General features: G+C 48.5%; 1 protein-coding gene across 1 annotated transcript in view; it reads right to left on the bottom strand.

Moving 5' to 3' along the window:
* Nucleotides 1-3,418: 3,418 nt before the first annotated feature.
* The window catches only part of LOC126516559 (retinol dehydrogenase 13-like), a 39,769-nt gene continuing 20,051 nt past the window's right edge, over nt 3,419-23,136 (bottom strand). The window contains exons 2-6 of the mRNA XM_050166688.3: nt 11,652-11,894; nt 10,204-10,489; nt 8,284-8,479; nt 7,268-7,486; nt 3,419-5,148 (exon numbers count right to left, since the gene is read on the bottom strand). Coding sequence (XP_050022645.1) covers nt 5,137-5,148; nt 7,268-7,486; nt 8,284-8,479; nt 10,204-10,489; nt 11,652-11,894 — 956 coding nt within the window. The 3' untranslated portion in view covers nt 3,419-5,136. The remainder of the gene's footprint in view (nt 5,149-7,267; nt 7,487-8,283; nt 8,480-10,203; nt 10,490-11,651; nt 11,895-23,136) is intronic.

Here is a 23,136-nt window from a genome sequence, read left to right as displayed (position 1 = left end):
GTATAGGCGATATGTTGACTTCACACTCTTCTACGAAGATCATCATCAGCATCAGCCTGTTTTTATGTCCCCTGCAGGACGAAGGCCTCTCCAAGCTGTCTCCAATTACCCCTGTCTTGCACTCGCTGATTCCAACTTGTGCCTGCAAATTTCCTAAATTCATCACCCCACCTATTTTTCTGCCGTTTCCGGCTGCGCTTCTCTTCCCTTGGCACTCTTGGCGTTCTGTGACTCTAATGGTCCACCGGTTATCTGCCCTACGCATTACATGGCCTGCCCAGTTCCATTTTTTTCTCATAATGTCAACAGAATTTGGGGTACCTACGCTTACTCTGTAATTCACAGTGCTCCCTTCCTGTCTCTTAACGTTACGCCTAACATTTTTTGTTCCATCGCTCTTTGCATGGAACTTGTTTTCGAGCTTTTCTGTTAACCTCCAACTTGTTTCTGCCCCATATGTTAGCACATGCAGAATACAGTGATTGCACACTTTTTCTTTTAAAAGACAATGGTAAGCCACGGCCCCTAGATAAAAAATTGACCAACCTTTCTCCTACCAGAAAAGGGGGTAAGTGAAGCCTGTCCTTTGTGCACGTGACCTTTGTCACGGTTAAGTAACTCACAGGTGACGGTGCCGGATTGCTTCGGCCTCCCGCTCCCTCAGCTCTGGATCTTCTTCTCGTTGCTGTTGGATTGCCTGGGCTCGGGCGGCTCTAAGGGCTGAATCGGTGCGCCGACGGCGAGCCCTTTCACGGGCGAGTTCTCGCCGCCGCTCGTCGAACGCTGCCCGTTCCTCGGGGGAAGGCACAACGCGTGGCCGTCCCATCCGTTTTCCGAGACTAACCTGAAGGGGAACGAAGCCGGCGCAGCGCGCGCGAAACACTTTCCCGCCTTTTCCTTCCCGGCTGAAGCGAAATGGCTCTGATTGGTTGCGCGCGTGGCGTGAGCGCGCGCCCATGCAGCTGGAATCCTTGCTAATGAGTCACGCTCCGGCGCCGGCGCAGCTGTCCACTCATCAAACCGCCCTTTCCGGCAGCTGCTGTGTCTGCTATCGATGTGGTAGGCCCTATTTAGGCCAACACAACTACAAGACCAAAATACTGATTGGACCAGTATGATCATAGGACCAATATGCATGTAGGGCCAATGTCCTATGTGGACGTCCATAATTCGGTAAGTTGCTAGCTGGTTCTTTTTTTTGTTTTTTTGCCAGGCGGGTGATAATGACTATGGTAATAGCGATGGCCATCCGCCTATTTCAAGTCGACTACCGGACAAGATCCTGCTGCAAGTGATTTGACCCGAGTCAACCGAAACAATTCTACACTTTCAAAGCGTGCCCAATTCTCGTCACCCATTTTTGTGGTCTATCCTGTCCTGGTCTTATTTTGCAAGTATGGACCAACAGCTTATGCAACAAGACTTATCCCTCCACGTGACCTTTTACGTTTGACTGAAATTATTGCTCTATCATGCACGTGTCGCGTGCACAGATGGCGCCGCTGTCGCGCCACGCATGGGGCAATCGGTGCTAAATTTAGCATCCCGCTCGGCCTTCACAGCTTGTTCCAAGCGGGAGTGGTCCCGCTCGTTGTAATCCGCCAAACTCAAACATGAGCTCATTGGGAATTATAAGGCTTGCAAGCGTGCAATGTGTTGCAGAATTTTGACCGTTGTTCGGCTATACGGCCGCCGCGCGTTCGACACGTAGGGTCCAGATATGCCGTGAGAAGGTTCGGGCAACAAGACAGAGGGATACCAATCCGCGCCCACCACGTTTGACCACGGCGGGCCCACTACGAATAGGGAGCAAGTACCGTTACAAGATTAGATCGTAGGACCTCGTAAAGTTGTATCATAAGTTAAGCATGTCAGCTTTGTGACGTATGAATAAATGTCGCTTGAGCATTTGTTGACGTCATTTCTGTACCTTAGCGCGAGATACACCCTCAGCTGAACGCACAAGACGTTTCACGTACCCAGCATGCGGCTGCGTCCTCGATACAGCCGCATTCTTTATTTTTTTCGAATTGCACTTATGTGAATTTTGAGCACAGGTTGTTCCTGACAATCCAAATAATGTAACTGCGCAATGGCAGATGTAGCTCTCTGCAATATATCCTGAAATGTTAACTTTAGAGACGCTATTACACACCCACCGCTCGACCTTTGTTTTCCTTTGACGACGTCTCCGGGCAAAGGCGGTTCAGAGGAGCCATGCAGAAAAAAAGAAAAAAAAGAAAAAGCAGCAGACAAACGTTGACTTCCACGCGACTGTTTCCTCGTGCCACCAGCGTGTACAGTGTGTCACCACTAGCGTGCTCCGTATGCTACTGCCCGTGAGAAGTGTGTTCAGTATGCTACCGCTATAGTAGGCACTGCGTTATAGCACTATAGCGTGCTTGTGGCCACAGTGCATATATGTACACTGTTAGCACCAATGTGCACAGTGTGCTCACAGTATATGTACAGCGTCGCGGTCAGTATTTAATGTCTATTAATTGTGATTGCAGTGCGTATCCATGGATATATCCACCAGTGTTATAATGTTCATTGTGTTCACAGCAATGTGTGCAGTATTAACGCCAGTGCGCTTGTGTTCCTGGTGCACGTACACTGTTATCGTCAGTGTGCACAGTATGTTAATGCCAGTATTGATTATGCTCACATTGTGTGCACAGCCTCGCCACCAGTGTGCAGTGTGCTGCCAGCACGTGCACAGTGTTGCCGCCAGTGTTTAGTGTGCGCTGTGTTCACCACGCCTGTGTAGCGTTACCGCCAGTGTTCACAGTGTGTCACTGCCAGTTGGCAGTGCTAATACTGGCGGAAACACTGCACATATTCTGTTCAAATTGTACGCTGGAGGTAACACACTGCGCATACTGGCAATAATATATGTATAGTTCACACACACTGCAGGCGAAGGCACTGTACAGTGTACACGTACTGTCAGCACACATCACACTGGTGGCAACAATGTGCGCATATTGTGAGCACACTGAGCACTGACAGTAACATACTGTGCATATTGGCGGTGACAGTGCACATACAGTGTGAACACAATGCACACTATAGCGCGCACAGTGTGTGTGCACTAATTTGTTACCGCCAGTGTGCAGTGTTCTCACAGCATGCGCTGTGCTACCGACTGTATCTGTTTGAGCGCGTTGTGTTCTCTGAGTGTGCAGAGGGTTACTGCCAGTGTGATCGAAGTGTGTTCACAGTGTGCATATACACTGTTACCGCCAGTGTGCACAGTGTGGTACTGCCAGTGTGTGTTCAATACGCACGTCTTATCACCAATATGCACAATGCAAGCACATCGTGTTAATCCATCCAAGCATCTCTTCTGCCGTTGACGGTCTTCTGTGACCGCCAGAAGTGCACAAGTTAAACAAGTGACTCAGAGACAAGCGACTTGTGATTATCCATGCTGAAGGAAGTTCTCTGTGTTTCTTTATTGAGAAGTGCGCAACACTTTCATTCGATGTCTCTTCATTAGACGAGAAGGCACCGAACTCGACACACTTTGCTGCTGTCCTGGCCTAAATGAAATGTTCATTCTGGACGTATAGCTTTCGATAAACCTATTGTTTTGCAAATGCGATCTTCGCCTCTGTTCAGCAGTCATTTCGATGTGGCGTAGGCCACAGCTTTTGCTTTTGATAAAGCTGCCTAACTGGCGAATACTACCAGCTGTCGAGTTTCTCTCTGTGCGGCTGAATGGATGTGTGCTTAACTTACCTCTTTTATGAAAACGCAAACAAGAGGAACAAACAAGGAATAGACTATAATGGAATATTGGAAACACACCAATAAAAACATTGACAATTACTCTCCCTTCGAGCTCTCACTCAGGTAGAACATTCTGGATAGGTATCTACAAAACATGGCACCATTCTGCCTATTTGACAGCAGAACTTGTGACTTGTGGGGTTGGGTCATGATTTATACACGCCAAGTTATTAAAAAGCTAGGCTGACAAAAAGAAATTAATTCATTATATCCTATAATGCCACAGCGTAGTTGTGCTGGTTTTGTTGCCTTTTTCTATGTTAGACGCTTCAGCGCTACTGGTACGTATACTTAGCCTGACAAAGCAATATCCGTTGGAAGTTTATAATATCCATTCAGCAAAACACTATCCTATCTGTGTTTCACGATTTAGATCTTGGAAATGATCACAGAACAGTTTCGTCAGTGGGGTTCATTTTCTACCACCTGTCGGGATATCCTTCAGAGATGACGAAACGTTCAAGTGCTTATAAATCAACTTTCATTAATATTTGGCTGTAAAAATCGTTGCTTCCTCCCACTTTGCAATGCTCGGCAGCCACACGCAAAAAAAAAAAAAAAAAAAAAGAGAGACAGCAGTTGCTGTTGGTGTAAAGTATTTGGTTTGCTTAAGAACCCATGACGAACGTATATCAATCTGCACACTTTCTCTATCAAAGCTGAATCACCTTATATGTGGCCGTGTGACATCGCCTGCTCACAAAGCAATCACAATCGCTAGACCCCTCTCCGCTGCAGGATATGCAGCCAAAAGGCCAACCACGCGTAATCCCCACCGTGCGAAGATACCCCGCGCCTTGGTTGCCTTTCCTTCATACTGGCATTGATAGGCGGCTAAATGGACTCTGACGACCGCACTCCTGACTAGTGTGGCAAAAAAACGTGGAGGTTCAACATGGTACGTTCCGCAAGCCCAATAACTGACTCCCATCGGGCCGCGTGTCCCAGCCAACGTTTATTTCCCGGTGGCCCAAGTTCGCTGTATAGTTTAAGTTTCTTCATCGGCTATCGGAGCGTGTGCCAGTTTTACGCTTCGCAGGGATCTCTGAACAAAACGTCACGGGCAACTACAGACAGAGGCGAAGGGCACGGGCCTTTGGACTCCGTAGCAAGCGAAAAGGGACGTGGCAATCCACGTTACACATACACGACATTTGGCAACCGAAAATAAGTACGTAAAGGGCAGGAAAAAAAAGATAGGACAGAGACATCACACACACACACGAGAGTCACAACGATCTGTACACATGAAGGGAAAGGAAGGAAGGATAGAATGAGAACAACAACGAAGGACGCTCGTGCGCATGAGTCAGCGTCTTCACCGTGAACTCCAGCGCCAGGTCAGTCGTCAACCTGGAAAAAGACGGAGGTCATTGCTTCCATCCGCTGACAAGCTAATAAGCGCTTAAGATTCACGCAAATGGATAAACTGTGGGAAAAAGAAAATTACGCTAGTCAGCAATGAAGTCTATAAGAGGCGCTTTTTTTTTTCCTCCGAAACAGAATGTACAGCCCGCGCCGCACTTTAAGAGTGAAGCCTTGCATATACGCTTTGGCTTAGTCCCGTGCTGTCCTATCGAAGAGACTCCGCAGTTGTGGCAGGTATTTTTGATAACGCGTACATAGTGGAAGCCCGAGACAAGACGTTTGCAGAAGCAGGAAGTCTCAACACATAGGCACACACAACCCCTGCTATACGAGACGAGACAACGGTTATAAACAGAGAGAGAGAGAAAAGCAGGCCTGTGTGTGCACGACTTTGGGTGTACGGCTTTGGATGCACAGAGCAGGAAAACAGATGGGCAAACTGACGCATCCGCGATGTGGGCACAAAGGTGGCAGGGAAATAATGTGCGGGAAATTCGATAACCAAGCGCAGGGATGACGTAAGGACACTCGAGGGGGCTGGAGGGGAGGAATGGATGAGGTTGATGTTGAACACAAACACGTGAAGAGAAGAGGGAGAGGCCTTTGTCCCGGTGGTGGACGAACTGTGGCTTCCGATTGCGATAATGGTGATATATAATCATGGCGATTGTGGTAAAGAAGGGATTTTCGTTCGACTTAAGCGTGACGCGGGCTGTACTTTCTGATGGCACCGAATGCAAAACAGCGTAGAATAACGCTTTCACAGAAGAACATGTTTCATTTCCGCTTACGTCAAAGAAGAGGCTGTTATCCGTTCATTATGTTAATTTTCTTTTTTCAGGTGGCGCTTTGTCCTGCCCTGGCTCTGGAACTCACGGTAACACGCGATGTTACTCATACGCGGCTTGATTTTTTTTTTCTTTTCAAGAAGACTTTACGGCGCCAGGGGTTCGACAACTGATAAAAACACACTGGAAATGGTCACCTCGAAAACAAGGTCGTTTCTCGGGATTAACTCATGCGTTGTGGTCTTCTGGCATGTAAGAACTTAGAAAGCCTACGGGTTCTTCCCTTCAGGGAAAGGCTCGCTACAGCGACTTTATATATCTACGGCCGTCGCACCTCACAATGCTTTCCACAGGTGCAAGCTATGCGTGCACCTCGGAAGGAGACACGGCACGTTCCATCATCCATCTCTTTTAACGTACGCCGATGCCTGCATACTGTACCGCACTTACGTTGAAGTCATTATGCAGTCCATTCGTTTTACATTGCGGCCGGATCTGTTCGTTGAAGCACCCTGTATAATATGCTCGAAAATCTTCAACCCCAAAATTACACGAATCTCACTCTCAAAACCTTCATAGCTGGATAACTTTTCCTGTGGCCTCCAGGTAGACGGCTTTTATTTCCAGGAAATTTCGTCAAGATCACATCCGACGGCCAGCTGTTTCCACAGTAGCTTTTCCACAGCGACACTAAAATTTATTGCGATATTTAATGCGTATGTGCCGGCCACATACGGTGCATCTACGAAGGAAGGCAATGAAGAGAGCGTTGCGGGTGTCCAGATCGGGTCAAATGGCCGGGACATCAGTGCTAGCGTCGTTTCCTCGAATGCCACAGTGCCTCCTTTTACACGACAGGAGTCTGCCTAAAGCGTCACGATTGCTGCAGCCAAGGGCATGCTCCTCGATGGCGACACAGGACCTTTTAAAGGTGCCGAGCTAGCAACCCGCGGGGGAAGGCTTTTCAACGCGGCAGTGCATAGTCATTGGTAAGCCGCAAGGACCACGGTCAACGGTAAACTTCGCTCACATGCAGTTGAAACTGAAAGACACCTCGTTGGCAAGCAACCTTGCCTTACACGCTATGGGTCGCAAAGCCCAAGGCTGGTGGGACCTGTTCGATATAACGTGGGACAGGGCGAAGCTCACGCTATGTGGGGGCAATGCGGCGGCTGCACGGTTTCGCGCGCGCCTGTAGCGAGCCCTGCGGTGAAGGGAGCGCGCGTCTCCCCCGATCCCTAGGCCTCTTCCTCTTCTTCTTCCTCCTCCTCCTCCTCCTCCTCCTCCTCCTCTTCCTCTTCTTCTTCGGGGCGCACCTGCTGGATGCCCTGCTGCATCCGTTGGGCGAACGCCTCCAGGTTGATCTTGGCCGCCTCGACGCCTCCTCCCAGGTCCTCTTCCTCCGCCTCCTGAGAGAGCGAGAAGGGGATGCCCTTGGAGCGCACCAGCTCCTCGGTGCGCTCCCACAGGCCCCGGGTCGCCTCCTCGTTCCACTCCGAGCTGCGGACGTCGTAGGCGTGGAGGTCCTTGATCACCTGCGACGAATAAACAGACCGCGCGCTCGCGTTCAGGAAGCTGCAGTGCGGTCAGGGAATAATGGGGCAAACAACAGGCGACAACCATATATATAGTAGTTTAACAAATGACGCTCTTTTCTGTGCGGTCGTTAGTTTACTAGCTTTAGAAGCTTTCCCATCGCAAGATGTATGTATCAGTGCCAGCCCAGAAACAAGCAGTAAAACAACAGGGAGTTTGAGCGATCCGCTTCAGTGACTGCGAAGAGCGTGGCGAAACGCTTCTATACGCGACTTTCGTGACTTTCGCGTGGAACTATTGGGTAGTCGTTCCACAGGAGCCTGCATCAGCGCACAATGTCTCGCGATCTCCTTCGAGACGTCACATGCATGATCCTTTACATGCAGGAACAAGAACCAAAGTATGAAACAAAAGAAAGAATGCTCAAAACCCAGTGCTTGCCTGCTAATTAAAGTGGTTAACGAAGCGAACTTTTTTCTCCTCTGCGCGCTTCCAAGGAGACTGCAGTCTATATCGTGATCCAATTACTTGCATTCTAAGGGAACCGCTGAAGCACTTTCGGCTGCCTATATGACAAGCGAAAAGGTGGCCGTTCAAAAGGCATACGGGAAGTGACATGTCTAGAGATGCGGCATAATAACGAAGTGAGGTGGTCAGCTGGCATCTGTGTACCCTGAGTTTCTGTAACAGAGCCGCGGTGACGCTGGATGTCAGCGTCCATCTAATTGGAACAGGAAGTTATGCACGACGGGTCGGCAGCTGCACAGCTATACAACACTGCGCCGCTCCAACACACCTTTCCGGAGTCCGACTCGATCTTGCGTGCCATGATGGCGTAGAGGACCGACTGCACGGCTTCCTCGGTGGAGCGGAACATGATGCGAGCGAAGGTCTGCATGAAGCGGCCCTGGAATCCCGGCAGGTTCTTGTACAGGCTGGTGGCTATCAGGCCCGGATCCACGCAGAAAGCGGCCACGTCGAAGGGACGGTACCTGCGGGGGGGGTTGGGACGTACGTGCGTCCATGTGACTTCGGTAATGACCGCCAGCTGTTCGAGATACGTGTATACAGGTTTCTGCGTAACGAAAAGGCTCAAATACAAACGGCTCTCTGGTTCTCTGCGCCCTTCTGCTGCAGTAGACGCTATACATTTGCATATTGTCACGTAAAACGGTCACCAGAAAAAGGATAAATACGTGTAAATGGTATATACATGCTGGCCGAAGGGTATGCTAACAAGGACCTGTCTTTGTGCGTTCAGATTTTCCCCATAACGCCTTGCGGTGGGCCAGCTGATTCCGACACATGCTGGAGATGGTTCTTCGCTGTATTGTTCTGAGAACAGTGCCTGTCAAATGTTTCCTAGAGGAACAGTATATAGGGCACGCTTGTTTGCATGCTCCAAAGGGGGAGCATGCATGGAACCCAAAACAAGTGCTTCGCCAAGCAGAGGAGTCAGTCAGCATGCACAATAAAGACGTGATTTCTCTGTGCGCTTGCAGAATTATACCCTGTATCGTTATATATAGGGACCGTGCCTGTCAGAATGTTCGGGCATTAAACTGACGTAGCTCCCGCAGGCTCATTGCCAGCACTTAAATAGTGTTGAGAGCTCCGTATAAGACTATGCCTCTGTATAAGAATATATTTTAATGCGACAGCGTTAGGGGTCCCGGGTCGCAGAAAATCCGGCGTCGGCGTCCTGCGCCGGCGTCCAGGTGAGAGAAAATTTCCGTATATGTTTAAGTATATGTATGTGCCACGCCTTGCTATATGACATGCGGTAACATACGGGTTATATTGCCACGCCATTCTACCACTAAAGTTGCTCATAGCTTGTCATACATTCTTGACGAACACGGGGAAGGCGGGAGATGGAAATTCAAGACGATGAGCAAAACGAGAACAAGGTAAAAGCAGGAACCAACGTTTCGTCGGCAAGTGGACTTTTCTTTTTCACGGCAAGTCTTGAAAAAGACTTTCAAGGCCTTGAAAAAGACAAGTCCACTTGTCGAAACGTTGGTTCCTGCTTTTACCTTGTTCTCGTTTTGCTAATTCTTGACAGTGTTACACCTGGGAATTTTACGAAGGACAGCCCGCAAAGAAATGTCACGAAACAAAACACCACAGCGCATGTCTTTTGCGTTAAATATTCTCAAACTTAAATATTAAAAGTGATTAACAATAACAGAAAGCTGAAAATGATGTAATTTCTTTGGCGCGGCTGTGCACTACCTCCGGGATCGGCACACGCAACAGGCCACGTTTCTACCCTTCCCTCGGCATACATTTCTCCGCACCGTATATCTTCTCCTGACAAAAATCAAACATCGCCGAAGTCTCACAGTGCGCGCCGGCCTGAACTGGTGACTGCATTGCGGCATAGCTCGTGAACGAGGCGTATGGTGCATGGACCTAAACGTTGCATGATGACATAAAAGTTGCGACCTGTGCAGTGCGTGAACGTTGAATGAGATTACTCGCTGAATAAAATGAAATTAAAGATAATTGTTCGCATCGCATGTTAGTTGTATAGAAATTACTAGACACCGCATCACAATAGCTTCGCTTAACATATAGATTCCACATGACTGCTGGATCTGCACAATTATTTTTCCTTTTCCTTTCCACAAGTCGGAGCAGAGGAGCCACGGCTTCGATTCATCTAGTTCGCGTAAGTATACCAGCACGTGTGTACCCAGCATGTAGTGCGTACCTCCTGGCCAGCTCCTTGTTGAAGAGGGCCAGTCCCAGCTTGGAGCTCCGGTAGACGGTGCGGTAGTCGTACTCGTGGCGGACGCGCTTGTCCTCCATGTCCTCGAGGTCGGCCATGTGGCCGTTGCGGAACCCGCCGCACACCACGTTGATGACGCGCGCGATGCCCCCGGGCGTCGAGCGCAGCTTGTCGATCAGCAGCGTGGTGAGGAAGAAGTGGCCCACGTAGTTGACGCCCATCATCAGGTCGATGCCGTCGGCCGTGAAGTCGCGCCCGGTCATGATCGCTGCGAACGTGAACGCGGTTAGGATCGACCGTCGAGGCAGCTGTTCGACCCCTCTCTCTCTCTCTCTTTCTCTCTCTCTCTGATACGCCTGCAAGATCGAAAGTATACGCTAGTATACCTTCGATCGACAACATTTAACGGCAATGCGTCTGTCAGTCGACAGCTTTTTGACAGATGTACTTTTGAGAACGTTGACAACGACCATGGCAACTCGCTCTGTGAACTTTGTTTCAAACAATATGATGTCCACAAGACCCTCCGTAGAAGTTGAGACGTATTTTCGCTGAAAAAATGTTTTGATAGATTCCACCAGCTGCCTGCAGTCTGGTATACTAATGCAGGCCTTTGATCCCGCGAGTGGATTTAATTGGGCAGATTGTGATGACGCCGACCCGGCATGCGTTCCGCTGCTGAGCCCGAGGTCGTGCGTTAGGTTACCTACCTGAGCGGCCGCATTTCATAAATGGAGGTGACATGCAAAAACCCTCGTGTACTCATATTTTGATACACGTTAAAGAACACCAAGTGGTCGAAATTAATCCAGAGCCCTGCATGCCATAGCTCTGTCGCTTTGGGACGCTAAGTCACATGAATCATACAACGAATGAGTCAATCACGATCACGGAGATCACAAGGATTAATATAATCATAACGTGATAGAAGACACGCTGCCATTATTCGCCGCAGCAGTAAACCATACGCGTATGCTCAGACGGTAGTTTATTCGTTTACGTTACTCCATGCTGGCAAATGCATGGAACTCTGGCAAGCCTTAGAAGACGTCTTGTGCGCCCTTGTTGACGCAATAGACTAGCTTTTTTTTTTTTTTTTTTGCTCGGTAAGGCACTAGGTCAAAGGAATAATAAAGTTCCCAACTCCATCCTTTCTCTATCTCTAGCAGAAAAAATTAAGAATAAAGCAATATCACGCCATATGCAGTTAAAAAAAAGAACTGCTGTTAAACCGAATTCTGCCCCACCAAAGCGTACGGAAAGTTGTTTAAACCGTCGTTTCTGCCCTTTCGAGTCATTCGCAGAAGGCGACTCCTTGCGCGCGGAACTGTTAGATTTCGTCTACCGTCAATTTTTACCGGAAATGCAGCTTGCACTGTGTATAAGAGCGGGCGCGGTTGACTGCATGCACACACAATGCGTGCACGTACCGGCATTGTTGACGATGCAGTCCAGGCGCTCCTCCGAGGCGATGAGCTCCTTGGCGAACTCGCGGATGGACTCGAGGTTGGTCAGGTCCATGTACATGACCCGGACGTTGAACGAGCCGGTCTTCTCGCGCAGGAAGAAGGCCGTCGAGTCGCGCCGCAGTCGCGTGCGACACGCGATCACCACTCGGGCCCCCCGCCGTGCCAGCTCCAGGCACAGGGTGCGGCCCAGCCCGTTGGAACCGCCTGGGTGCAAAAGCGCCGGGGAGAGAGAGGATGGCGCGTCAGGCCTCCGAGATCGGTTGTCGCGCGCGCCGCCCCGTGCATGCATCAGGGCGTGAGGGGGATACGTGAAGTTGTAATAAGCAGGGTTTGGGTACGGGCTAGTTGTTGGTGTTCCATCGTAAACATCACTCACAGCATTTACATAGACAGAGGGACCGAAAGAACGACGATGACAAGCGCTGTCTTCGTCGTTATTTCGGTCCCTCTGTCTATGTACGCCCTGTAAGTGATGTTTACAACGGTGATTAATAAGGTCGTTTCAGTACTTTGCTTCAGATTTGCAGCGGCGCCCTATTCCGGCAGAAAGCTTGCCGAGGTAAATATATATGGTACTGTTTTCAGAACTTTGTAAAGCGTAACGAGAAAAACAAAGAAAAAAAAAAAGAAAGCCAGAGAAACGACAAGACAGGGCGCTTACTCACAACTGAAAAATTTATTGAACAAACTTCATATATGCGATATATAGATGCGATCGCGCATGCGGAGCAAAGCAGAGGGTAAGAAACCAAACGATATAGCGATAGTTGATGGTAAAAAAAAATTTTCCCTGAAAGTTAAAGCTGTACTTACAGTTGTGCTAACAATAGAGAAAAATCAAATTCGTAATGAATGTCAACCAGGTAGCCCAATCGTCCATCTTGCTGAAGTATATACTATATAGCTGCAGGTTCAATGGCACTACAGGAAGGCCCACTGAATGACAAGGACACTCCCTCGTCTCTAGAACATCATTGGTTACCCTGGTGTAATAACTGGCCACTGCCTCTCTCACGAATTTTGAATTAACCTTGTCCCTCGACTGCTGCGAAGCAATCAGCCAACTCAGTTCACCGCTGTGCAACTAGCGCAAACCACGTGATGATATTGAGCAAGTGCCATGCAACTGTCCCCGCTATAGCACAGCGCGGTAAGCATCGAATAATTCACTCGGTACACGGGGACCTATTATTTGCTATAGGACCCTGGAACAGAAGTGGGGACGCAATCAGAGCCATGATGGCTTTCTGCTATTATACTTGCCCTAGTCGGGCCTTGTGGACGTTTTCTAACAGTCTGTTGGTCATCTGGGCTTGACTTGCTTATTTACTTTTAGTTCTTCATTATTTTTTTAGTTTTTTTTTATAGGATGTGTTCCAATTCTGGCCAGCATCGGAAACAGTATGCGTAGGCAGTATATTCTAGGCACTATATAGACAGCTAAGGAGACAGCTTCGAGCCCAAGTAATGGAACGCGTCTGGAAGACGACGAGAAGGCGCCTCTGCGACGTGACGCCACCTCACGTCGACGACAAAAGCTGAGAAAAGCACATATTATTTCTGCGTTTTAACTCTTTGCGCGTGCGAACATATATATCAGAAACACGACGTGACATCCATTAAGCGCATGGAAAAGTGCGGCTATTTTTTGTTGTGCGCAGATATCACCTTCCCGTCGTGTTTCCAAGCATTCTGCTCACCCGCCATCTTGTTTGGACAGCAAAAGTAGCCTGCATCGTTTTTTACCTTCGACGTGCGCTGTCTTCGCGAAGCTGTCTTCTTTGACTTCTTCGTCAGAATTCGAAGGAGGCTTAAGATAGCCGCTGTCCGCTTAGCCGTCTACTTTGGCGCCTACGGCGAGTATTGGAACACAGCCATATACTCTTCTCTTCATGTCATCTCAAGTATCTCAGCTAAAGTAGGAAGCCTTGCATAATCAGAGCGGACATTTTCTTCCTCTCTCCATTAATCTCTTGTTCACCGCAACAGTGTCGGATCTGCTGCAATAACAGACCGGGATGCTAAGAACCTTTGAATCCGGGCAGGCTGCCACTAGACACTGAACTTGGCAACGTTTAACGCGGCGAACTAAATCAAACGAACCTGTCTTAGAAGGGCTTGTTGAAGCATTGTCAGGCGTTTCCGGGGACGGTTGAGAGGTTAGGGTTAGTAGGACTGATGAAGTTTAAACAATGCCCCAGAAATAGAAATGAATTAGTCCAACAGCTACAGAAAAAAAAAAAAAAGAAAGAGGCCTTGGTCGTTGCCAATACCATGAGGCTCCAAGCAGCTGCGGGCTCCAGCTCCGCGCAATCGTCACCCGTCCACTGTACACGTCATATGCTAAATGTCACAGCCGGGCGACAAATGCTTTAAAAAATAATCAACGTCTACTATTAAAGTTTGTACCAAGGAGACACTAAAGAACGACACTTCATTTAGACTGGTGAAGTGTATCTTCAAGACTCGATTTGTATCTCTTTGGTGGAGAAGATCGTGATTATCACTAAAAAAAAAACAAAGAGGGCACACTTTCCATTCTTTGAAATTCGCGCCCGGACCGCAACTCTGTTACGTGGATAAGACGCCACGCATTTCTAAGTAGTTCGCAAGTCTGGGTCGTGTTTGTTCAGAAAAAGTTTTGAAAACTCGCTAGGTCCTTTGGAATCCAGTGTAATTCTTGTTCATCAATAAACTCGACGATCCGTCGCGGTGGCTTAGTGGCTATGGTGTTGCGCTGCTAAGCACGAGGTCGCGGGATCAAATCCCGGCCGCGGCGGCCGCATTTCGATGGGGGCAAATTGCAAAAACGCCCGTGTCTTCTGCATTGTAAGGACGTTAAAGATCCCCTGGTGGTCAAAATGAATCTGGAGTCCCCACCTACGGCGTGCCTCATAATTAAATCGTGGTTTCGGCGCGCAAAACACCAGAAATCAATTCAATAAACTCGACGTCGAAATCTCAAGAGGCCACGAGCAACTAGTGAGAGAAGCCCGTCTGTCGTACTCGCGTCTTTCCTGGTTTCCCAAGACTCCACTCGGAGCAAGAGAGACGTTTCGTATTGTTCCACTAGGGTGAGCTACAATTCCAGCCTGGCATTCCTCTGCAACGTTCCTTAATGAAACGCCTAGTATATTGACACGCGGGTGCATTATCTTTTTCCGATGATCGTTTTTACTGGCTAACCACTGTTACCAAGTCATCACCTTGCGCAAGTCACGGATTCACGTATCCAAACCTTCTGGAATGCTGTTGCCGATTCTACAACGAAAGAACCTCGTCTAATCAGATTTTATGTGCGAAATGAATATATATATATATATATACAAATAAACGACGCGCTTGACCCCTAGATATGACTTCGGCCATCATTTTGCATCGAGCGTCACTTGTTTTCTGGGCACAAGTTCGTCCAATAAAGAGTTATACTAGGGACTGGCTGTTTTCGAACTGCCTTGTTCTTCACCGCCACCACAACGTGACACAATCGTAGAAATCTACAATGAAAAAGAAACAGAAAGAAGAACAAAGAAAATACTTTTAACGACAATAGGGTATAGTTTAAACTACAATTCCGAAAAAATAAAGCTTTTCTTTTTTTACTTGCTTAGGAGCTCACTTTAGTCTATTAAATAGTTAGTTGCCGATTATCACATAACTCGTGATAGCCTGTACGCGTGCAGCGAATAACGTGCCCTCAAAAAAGGAAAAAAGAAATATATCTTGATCCCGCTTGGGCTGTTTCTAAGAATTACCAGATGTATTCGCCAAAACCCGACGTACGAAATGTTTGATGCCACAAAACTTCATGAATTTCGAGTGGTGGCAATTGCATGCATTGCAAGAACCGGGCCGGTGGTACAGTCGTTATCCCTCGTACTGTATTGGCACCGGCAATCTTCCTTCGCCTCAGCGCACACTTAAATTGCGGCAAAGCTTACGCACGGTGAGTGACAATAGCAAAGACGCATTAGCGCGTTTTGCGCACACATTTGCCCTTGCGAGCAATATATTTTATTAAATATTTCTCGTTCTCTCCTTCCTCGTGGTTTCTTTCACCTTTTCTTGAACGCGTGCCGTTTGGGCAGGTTGAAAACTGGGCTTTGATATCTGAAGGTCGTGAACCAGTATGCGCGTGCACTTCACGAGAATGATTTCGAAATGAAGGTTTTATAACAAGATACAAGCCGATTCCCAATAATATAACCGGTTACAAAACGTTATTTTAACTTTTTTTAAACGGTTATCACATTTTAGCTCATAGAGCGATTGCGCAAAGCTTAGATGAGAAATATGCGTCACAGCGAATGTACGCCTGAATGAAGACTCCTGATCTTCAGCTCGGAACATCGATGGTGGTGTAGAAGTCTATATTCAAATATCGGCTTTGGGGCATGCCTTCGGCTCTATCTCCTACACGACAGAGAATCCAAGCCAAATGCCTCAGCTTAATTGTGCTTTTGTTTAATTTTTATTATTTTCCTTCGAGCTGTTCTGGATTTTACTGACCGTGGCTGCGGCTGTCTTGTTTATTTCTGCGAAAGTAAAACACCGCGCAAATTTGTCAAGCGGACAATTGACGCAGGGCGTGCAGAAAAGCATCGCAGCGTTCAGACGACACTACGGAAGCGGCTGCCCGTCAAATCAACACTTCCGTACCCGCCGCAGTAGACTTGTGGCTATGAGGTTGCTAGAGGTCGCCGGTTCGAGCCAGACCACGGCATCCGCACGTATTTCGATGGGGGGAGAGGAGGTGGCAAATGGCAAAAAGAATGAATGCTCGTTTACTTCGATTTAGGGGCACATTAAGGAATCCCAAGTGGGCAATTGAAGCCGCGTGCCTCATAATTAGATTGCGAGTCTGGCTCATAAAGGCCCATGATTTAACGTTTAACACTTCCGCCATAATGCGATGCGTCGTGTGAGGCAATGACAGTGCAGATCTTCTCGCAGGCTGTGAACATTGGCGTGCAACGACGCTTCAAGCAAGCACGCGTCTTGCTGTGTGTTATGTGCACCACGTAGACAAACACAAGTCGTGCACGCAAGGTGACGTTTAACATCAATTCTCACCATGCTCCCGTATTGTACTAAACGCTGAATAAACATTCGCCGTAAACACCACTGCCAAGTATGATCAATCGACGCAAACAACACGGATACATCGATTTCCACAGCGTGTGGGATCCGCATAATTTTTTTTTTTCTTCGCGATCAAGCAGTTGTGTATCACGGCAGTTGTGTATACCATCTTGTAAGGTATATTTCTAGAGGCCTGTCGTATGCAAGCGCAGATAAATTTGGGTATCGCGATCTCACCTTCGTCCGCGTGCTGACAAGCTGTTATATGTGACATGCGCGCGCACTGGGGTTTTGATATACATGTCAATTTCTAAACATATAAAACTTTTCTTTTTCATTTCTTAGTACACAGCGCTTGTCCTATGTTCTCATCGCGCTTTTCCTAACAATGAATGCACACCGACTAACCCAGTTCGCCATTTTAATGAAGTTATATAGCTTTCTCGTCGTTATATCACCGTCTCTATAACGAAATCAATAAAGCTATAGAATTCCCCATAAGTTGAACTAATCAATTGATGACTGAGGTGGCGGGGAGCAGGACTTGTGGCTGGGCGAGCAAATGCGTTGAAACCTCCGAAGAAAGGGTGCATGAACGAAGGAGAAATTTTAGACAAAGGCAAGCGGAATGACTCCGCCGATCATGCGGAGTGTGGAAGACCATGGGAAGTATACAAATGTTGTTGTTGTTGTTGTCGTCGTCGTCGTCGTCGTTGTTGTTGTTGTTGTTGTCGTGGTCGTCGTCGTTGTCGTCGTCGTCTGTTGGCGCCTCTATGGCTCATATACACTCTTGGGAATTGGTGAAGAATCGAGCATACCAAAATAATAAATTAGAGTATACATAAAATGCAAAAGAAATTAACCACAAGTTTATAATAGGTAGGTAACGATCGAAGGAAACAGAATTTGGCGAACGTATAGTAATGGGAAATAAAGGAATAACTCGGAACATAGCATAAATTAAGCTAAATTTCGCGATAAATGTATTAAGTTCAGAATATAGTAATTGATGTTTCATTTAACCCGAAAGAAAGTCCATTATGGCAGAGAAATCTTTTTGCCGTCGCTGCGCCCATAGTCGATGCACCAAAGGATACGGCCAATCTGGCTCGGTTAAATGTAATTTTAGCGTGTGGAGTGCTGTCTCTAAGGTTATTTCTCGCAAAATAAAGAATCCTTTAGAACGAATCAAGAAGTGATATCCTCATCCCCCCCGCAAGAAGAACAAATATGTGAGGGTGCCAGAACAGCTGTGTAAGTAAATATTTATAGATGGTATTAATTACGACGTGTTTATCGCGAACTAAACTCTGCGCAATTATTCGTTTTTTTTCTATGCTTTATAAAGGAAGCCAGTGAAAGACAGACAGACAAAGAACTTTACTGGGGTCCCGAGAAGCGCCACCCTTGGAGCAGCACCACGGGCCGCTCCCGCATGGGGACGGGGAAGCCTATAGGAGGAGGAGGAGGAGGTAAAACATTTATTTAAAAAAGAAAGGACAAGCAGGTGTCTTTCTGCCTATAGTAATAGCCTCACCGCCGCATCGTGGGCTCTCTGGAGCGCCCGGAGTTGTGGGAGAAGCTCGGAACTATTGAAGGCAGAGCTCCATTCCTTCTCGGTGACTTGACTGGGCCCCCGTAACGAGGGGCACCGCCTAGAGCACGTGATCTAAGCTGTTAACCGACCCGCAGTCCGGGCAGGTAGACTCGAAAACGTCCGCAGCAATAATGCTGAAGAAAGCAAAACTGGGATATGACCTAGTCTGCAACATCCTCAGTGTGATTGCATGAGACCTGGAAATTTTGCCGTCCGGGGGCGGAAAAGCCCGCCTGCCCATTTGATAGCACTTGGTGGCTTCGTTAGAGGTGAATAAAATGTCTTTAAATTCCCCCTATACCCATCCTGCATGACTTGCGTCCTCCCCGGCGCGGAGGGTTAGAGCGCGCCCGACTGAGCAGCGTCGTTGAGGCTGGTGAGGGAATCTAGCTGAGAATCGAGATGCGCCGGAAACCAAGTAATGGTGCGCTTACTGCCCAGCATTTTAGAGGCTTCGACGGAAATGGAGCCAGAAGAAAAGGCGCTAATTTCCGATCTAGAGTCTGTGTAGTTTGCAAGTCTAAAAGAAATACTGAACCCTTTATTCTACTCAAGAATTATTTCAGGAATGTGTCTCTTGGCAACCATTTTGTAATCCTAATGTAATCTATTATACCGGCATATTATACCGGTCCAACCTATACAGGTTATGAGAAATTAATTATCGTAGCGTCGGTCGCACAAATTGCTCGCGGTGACGGAGGCGCGCCCCCGCCAGGCATTTACTTCTCCGTATAGACGCTAAGAGCACAGGGACAGTACATAGATTCACTAATGGACAGGAACGCGTCCGTGACTCAACCGCGACCGTGCAGTCCAAACGATATCCTCGTGGGGACGGAATGAGCCTCGGGCATATGCACGCAGCACCGGCGGGAGGTCAGGTATCCGCGCACCGAGCTAAAAAAGCACCAGACCCCGACGGGCGCACTAAGGCACCGGCGCCGCGAACCGCGGGCCGACCGAGCGACCAGCCAGTGATGAATCGTCCGGCTTGGCGCGCGGCACGCCGGCGCTTTTCTTCTTCGCGAGCACCCCATAGCACCCCGCGGAGGCTGAGGGCCACGTGGCCTTGCGTTCCGCACCTCCTCTCTCATTTGCCTCCTCCCTTCTTGCTCCCCACGAGGGCCACTGTGTTTTTGATTCCTTGATTCCTCGCATCTCCAGTGTTCCCCGCTCCTCGGCGCCCGCGCTTCGGCTTGGCACCTGTATTAAAGACCCGGCGGCACAGCCAAATAGGCGCTCTAATTGCCTAGCCCCCCACCTCCCGCCTCCCCTTCTGCCTTCCCCCCCCCCCCACTTGTGCCCCCGTCCCCTCTTGTGAAGCTTCGGGCACCGACCATCTTTGTCGCTTCCTGCCTTGGTATAAACACCAGCGGCTTCAGTCTACCTGGTTTGACCCTCCCGCAGCTGCGCTCGGTGGCGCAGCCAAGTTCGTCCCGGGCCAAACTACCGCGTCTGAATCACCGGGCGTCACCGCACGGCGGTTCGCATGTGACAGCGCGCCGTCACCTGCAGCAGGCTCGGATGCTTTGCAAAGCGAGCTTTAAAGCGAAGTTTTTCTTCGTGGACCCTCCCGGACTTTCCTGACTGTAGCTGCTGCGTGCTGCTGCCGTCTTGCTGAATAACTCACGCTTACAAAAAAGAAAAAAAGAAAATTAATTACGTGCCCGGCGGACGGGATAGAACCTTGGTCTCCTGGCTCAGCAACCCGATGCTTCAACCATTACGCTACAATTCCACAGCGAAGTTGCACATGGCCAGGATCGCGGGATTGATTCGCGTCCATCGACAGAAAACTATCATCATCAATGGCTCACACCCCTGTAACCACGCCATAATGTGTACTGGTCCATATGGAGACAGTTGTCGCAGAAAAATCTCAAACCCGCGCGCCGCTTTGAAGCGCCGCCTGAGACCGTCCTCCATGGTCGGCGAAGCAGCGTGAGTGCATTTCTTCTTCGCGCAATGCACAGTGGGTTTGGAAAGCGAATACCTCTACCAACAGTGCAGCGCGCCTGAGTCTGTCGCTACTTCTGTGTGTAGAGAAAAAGCTTATTTCAACAAGGGACCATACGAACGCTGAGTCACAACCATGGCACAATTCCACGAGACAGTGTTGCCACGACACCTAAAAATGTAGTAGTAGATCTTTTTCGCGAAAAAACCGCGGAAATCAGTAGATTAGAAAAAAAAAATTTGCACTCAGTTCTTGTAATCGCGAATTCAGCGCTTATATTAGCGCTCAACTGTAGCCTTATTGTACCTTCTAATATAGTGTACAAAAAAACGACATCGAAATTTTTGGTGATGCTATTGAGAAACCCGGGGTTTCCGAAGACCATAATCAAACACGAATTTAAAATCATAAAAGACCTGGCGATGGCTTATTCAAAGGCGTCAGATGGTAGTTATAGTACCTGAAAGCTTCAGTGTCTGTGAGCTCTGGTGAGCTCTAAATGAAGCGAGCACGCTGAAGTTGTCCGGTTAATGCGTGAATTTATGCGACGCAATGGCTGACGTGCACTGTCACATGTAGCATGTGCCGTGCACGAGCAGCAACTGCCAATCTTCTGCGCTATTCAGTAAGTGCGGGGGAAAGGCGAGAAGCGCGGACAAGTGAGGTTTACAGTCTTTATAATAACGCGTTGCTTACACTGCATACGGGTGCAAATTCTCACTCGCTTCACTGCAATGCACTAAATGCTTCGCCGCATTACACAAGTGCCGTGCGTTGAGGCCATGAGAAATTACCGTTTACTTTTTTTTTTCTTTTTTCATAACTGAAGAATCCCAGCAAGCTCGGTGTTTTAGTAGAGTTTCCCCCTTCGTCTACACTTTATTCCAATAAGAGACGAGACAACTACGAGTTGGCCCCGCGCTTTTCCTTCACGCATAGCGGATAGGAGAAAATCATATCCCACGAAGAAGGGGGGGTCAGAGCTAAGCAGCTCGCGCTGCAGCAGTAAAGTGCTCATGGTTTGAAGCACGCTTTGAAGGCTTATGGACGCACATATGCAAATATATGTGCGCTTCTCATTTCGCATGGCATGCACTCAGTCACTCTGTGTGGCGTCGAATTATTTTGGTCAATTACGCGCTCCGCGTAACGTATGCGGCGTTAAGTCTTACCTGATGTATACTAGCGTTCTCGGAAATATGCGCTTTGAACTGCAACAAAAACTAATCGTGTCATCGTTATGGCCTCAACACCTCCATGATTATGCCGCCATCTTCTTCCTTCTCGCTGTGACACGTGTCCACTTTCCGCATGAATGCTTTTTCAGCGTCGTTGAAGACGGAGCGACGCGGATTTCGGCAGCGAGGCGTGGCGTTGTCAAAGGCCTGCACGCAACCCTTGCGCAACGTTGCACAGGCGTTTCTTGAAGCATTTCAAGCTGCTTCACGTGCCTCGGATACACCACAATGCAATTGATGCGTGCTCCCATCACCAAATGGGCGTCAGTGCCCACTGCTGCATCGCGTTCACCGTGGCGGCAGCCCAGCGTCGGAGCGTAAACAAATTTAAATCTCGGAGGCAACGTCGAAGGTCGCGGTCCCGTGTGGCGCCATGCTAGCGATAGCGAACCGAGGGTGTTACGATCGGCCCGCAGGAGTACCGACCTGCAAAATTTTCCAAGCCCGCTGCGACGACCCGCTTTGTACAATGCGCCTCCTCAACAGCCCAACGGCGCCGGCATGTCTAGCCACATGCGGCGGACCGAGTATTGTTAGTCGATTCGCTGCCGCCTTCACGGTTTGCTTGTAGCAAGAGAACTTCTGTAAAAGGATGTTTTGAGGTGTTTTTTCAACCCTCTCACCCCGGTGTGTTCAGTGAAACCAAAGTGCGGAAGTGAGTGTGTGAACCCTCGCCCTCAAAGGCGGGTCGACTACGATGACTTTGGACGCTCCCATTGGTCGAAGGTTGAACGGCAGTTTTCCCTCACCTAGGGATCTAGGGGAGGACAGAGTGTTTTTAAGCAGCCGTTGTCGGCTGTTCGGTGTGCATTCTCTTTCAGTCATGCTAGACCGATGAAATGTAACGTTCTCAACCCTTCATGTAGATATTGTAAATAAATCCCATCTTCCTCGTTCGCGATGAGAACCAGTGCCTCCCTTCAACAACGTCCTCAGCATGGATGAGTCGGACGACGGCATGACCCAGCTACCACTTATTTCATGCCCGACCCCAACCCTTCCAAGGGAAAATGTTTTCCTTATATGCGTTTGGGCGCCTTCTGGAGTGTTTCCGTTTGTTCGCTCTCGTTGCCTAGGCTTGTATACTTATGACGGCCGCCTCTAATATATTTTGATGGCGTCTTCGTTCACGTAAATTTATTCGAAAAGCTTATTTTCTATAGGAAAATATATTTCTCAAAGGTAAACGCTAAGGTGCCAGCTGAAGGAGCTCAGACCAACCCACTGCGGGCTTTTCATGCGCGGATCTACACTTTGCAGCGGTAGCTCACGTGAATAATAAAAACATAAACGCAGAAACACAGTACATAATGAACCACTAGGAATATCATACCTGGCGTGATGCTACAAGCATCTCAGAGACGCTGGCGATACAAGAGTTCTACAACATTTACCTTGATTTTGACGCGCTAAAGCTTGTTTGCACACGACGAGTAATCAAGGGTATAATAACGAATTTCTGAATTTCTTCACAGTAGTGCTCGGCAGTAACACGAGGACTTATCACGTTAGCGTTGTGTTTATTAACTCCAAGAGCAACACTGTAGTTTAGATTATACCAGCAGAACT

Source organism: Dermacentor andersoni, chromosome 3 (genome assembly GCF_023375885.2).
Source record: "Dermacentor andersoni chromosome 3, qqDerAnde1_hic_scaffold, whole genome shotgun sequence".
Classification (NCBI taxonomy): Eukaryota; Metazoa; Arthropoda; class Arachnida; order Ixodida; family Ixodidae; genus Dermacentor; species Dermacentor andersoni.
Note: the sequence above shows the minus strand (reverse complement) of the source record. Positions and strands in the feature narration are given on the sequence as shown.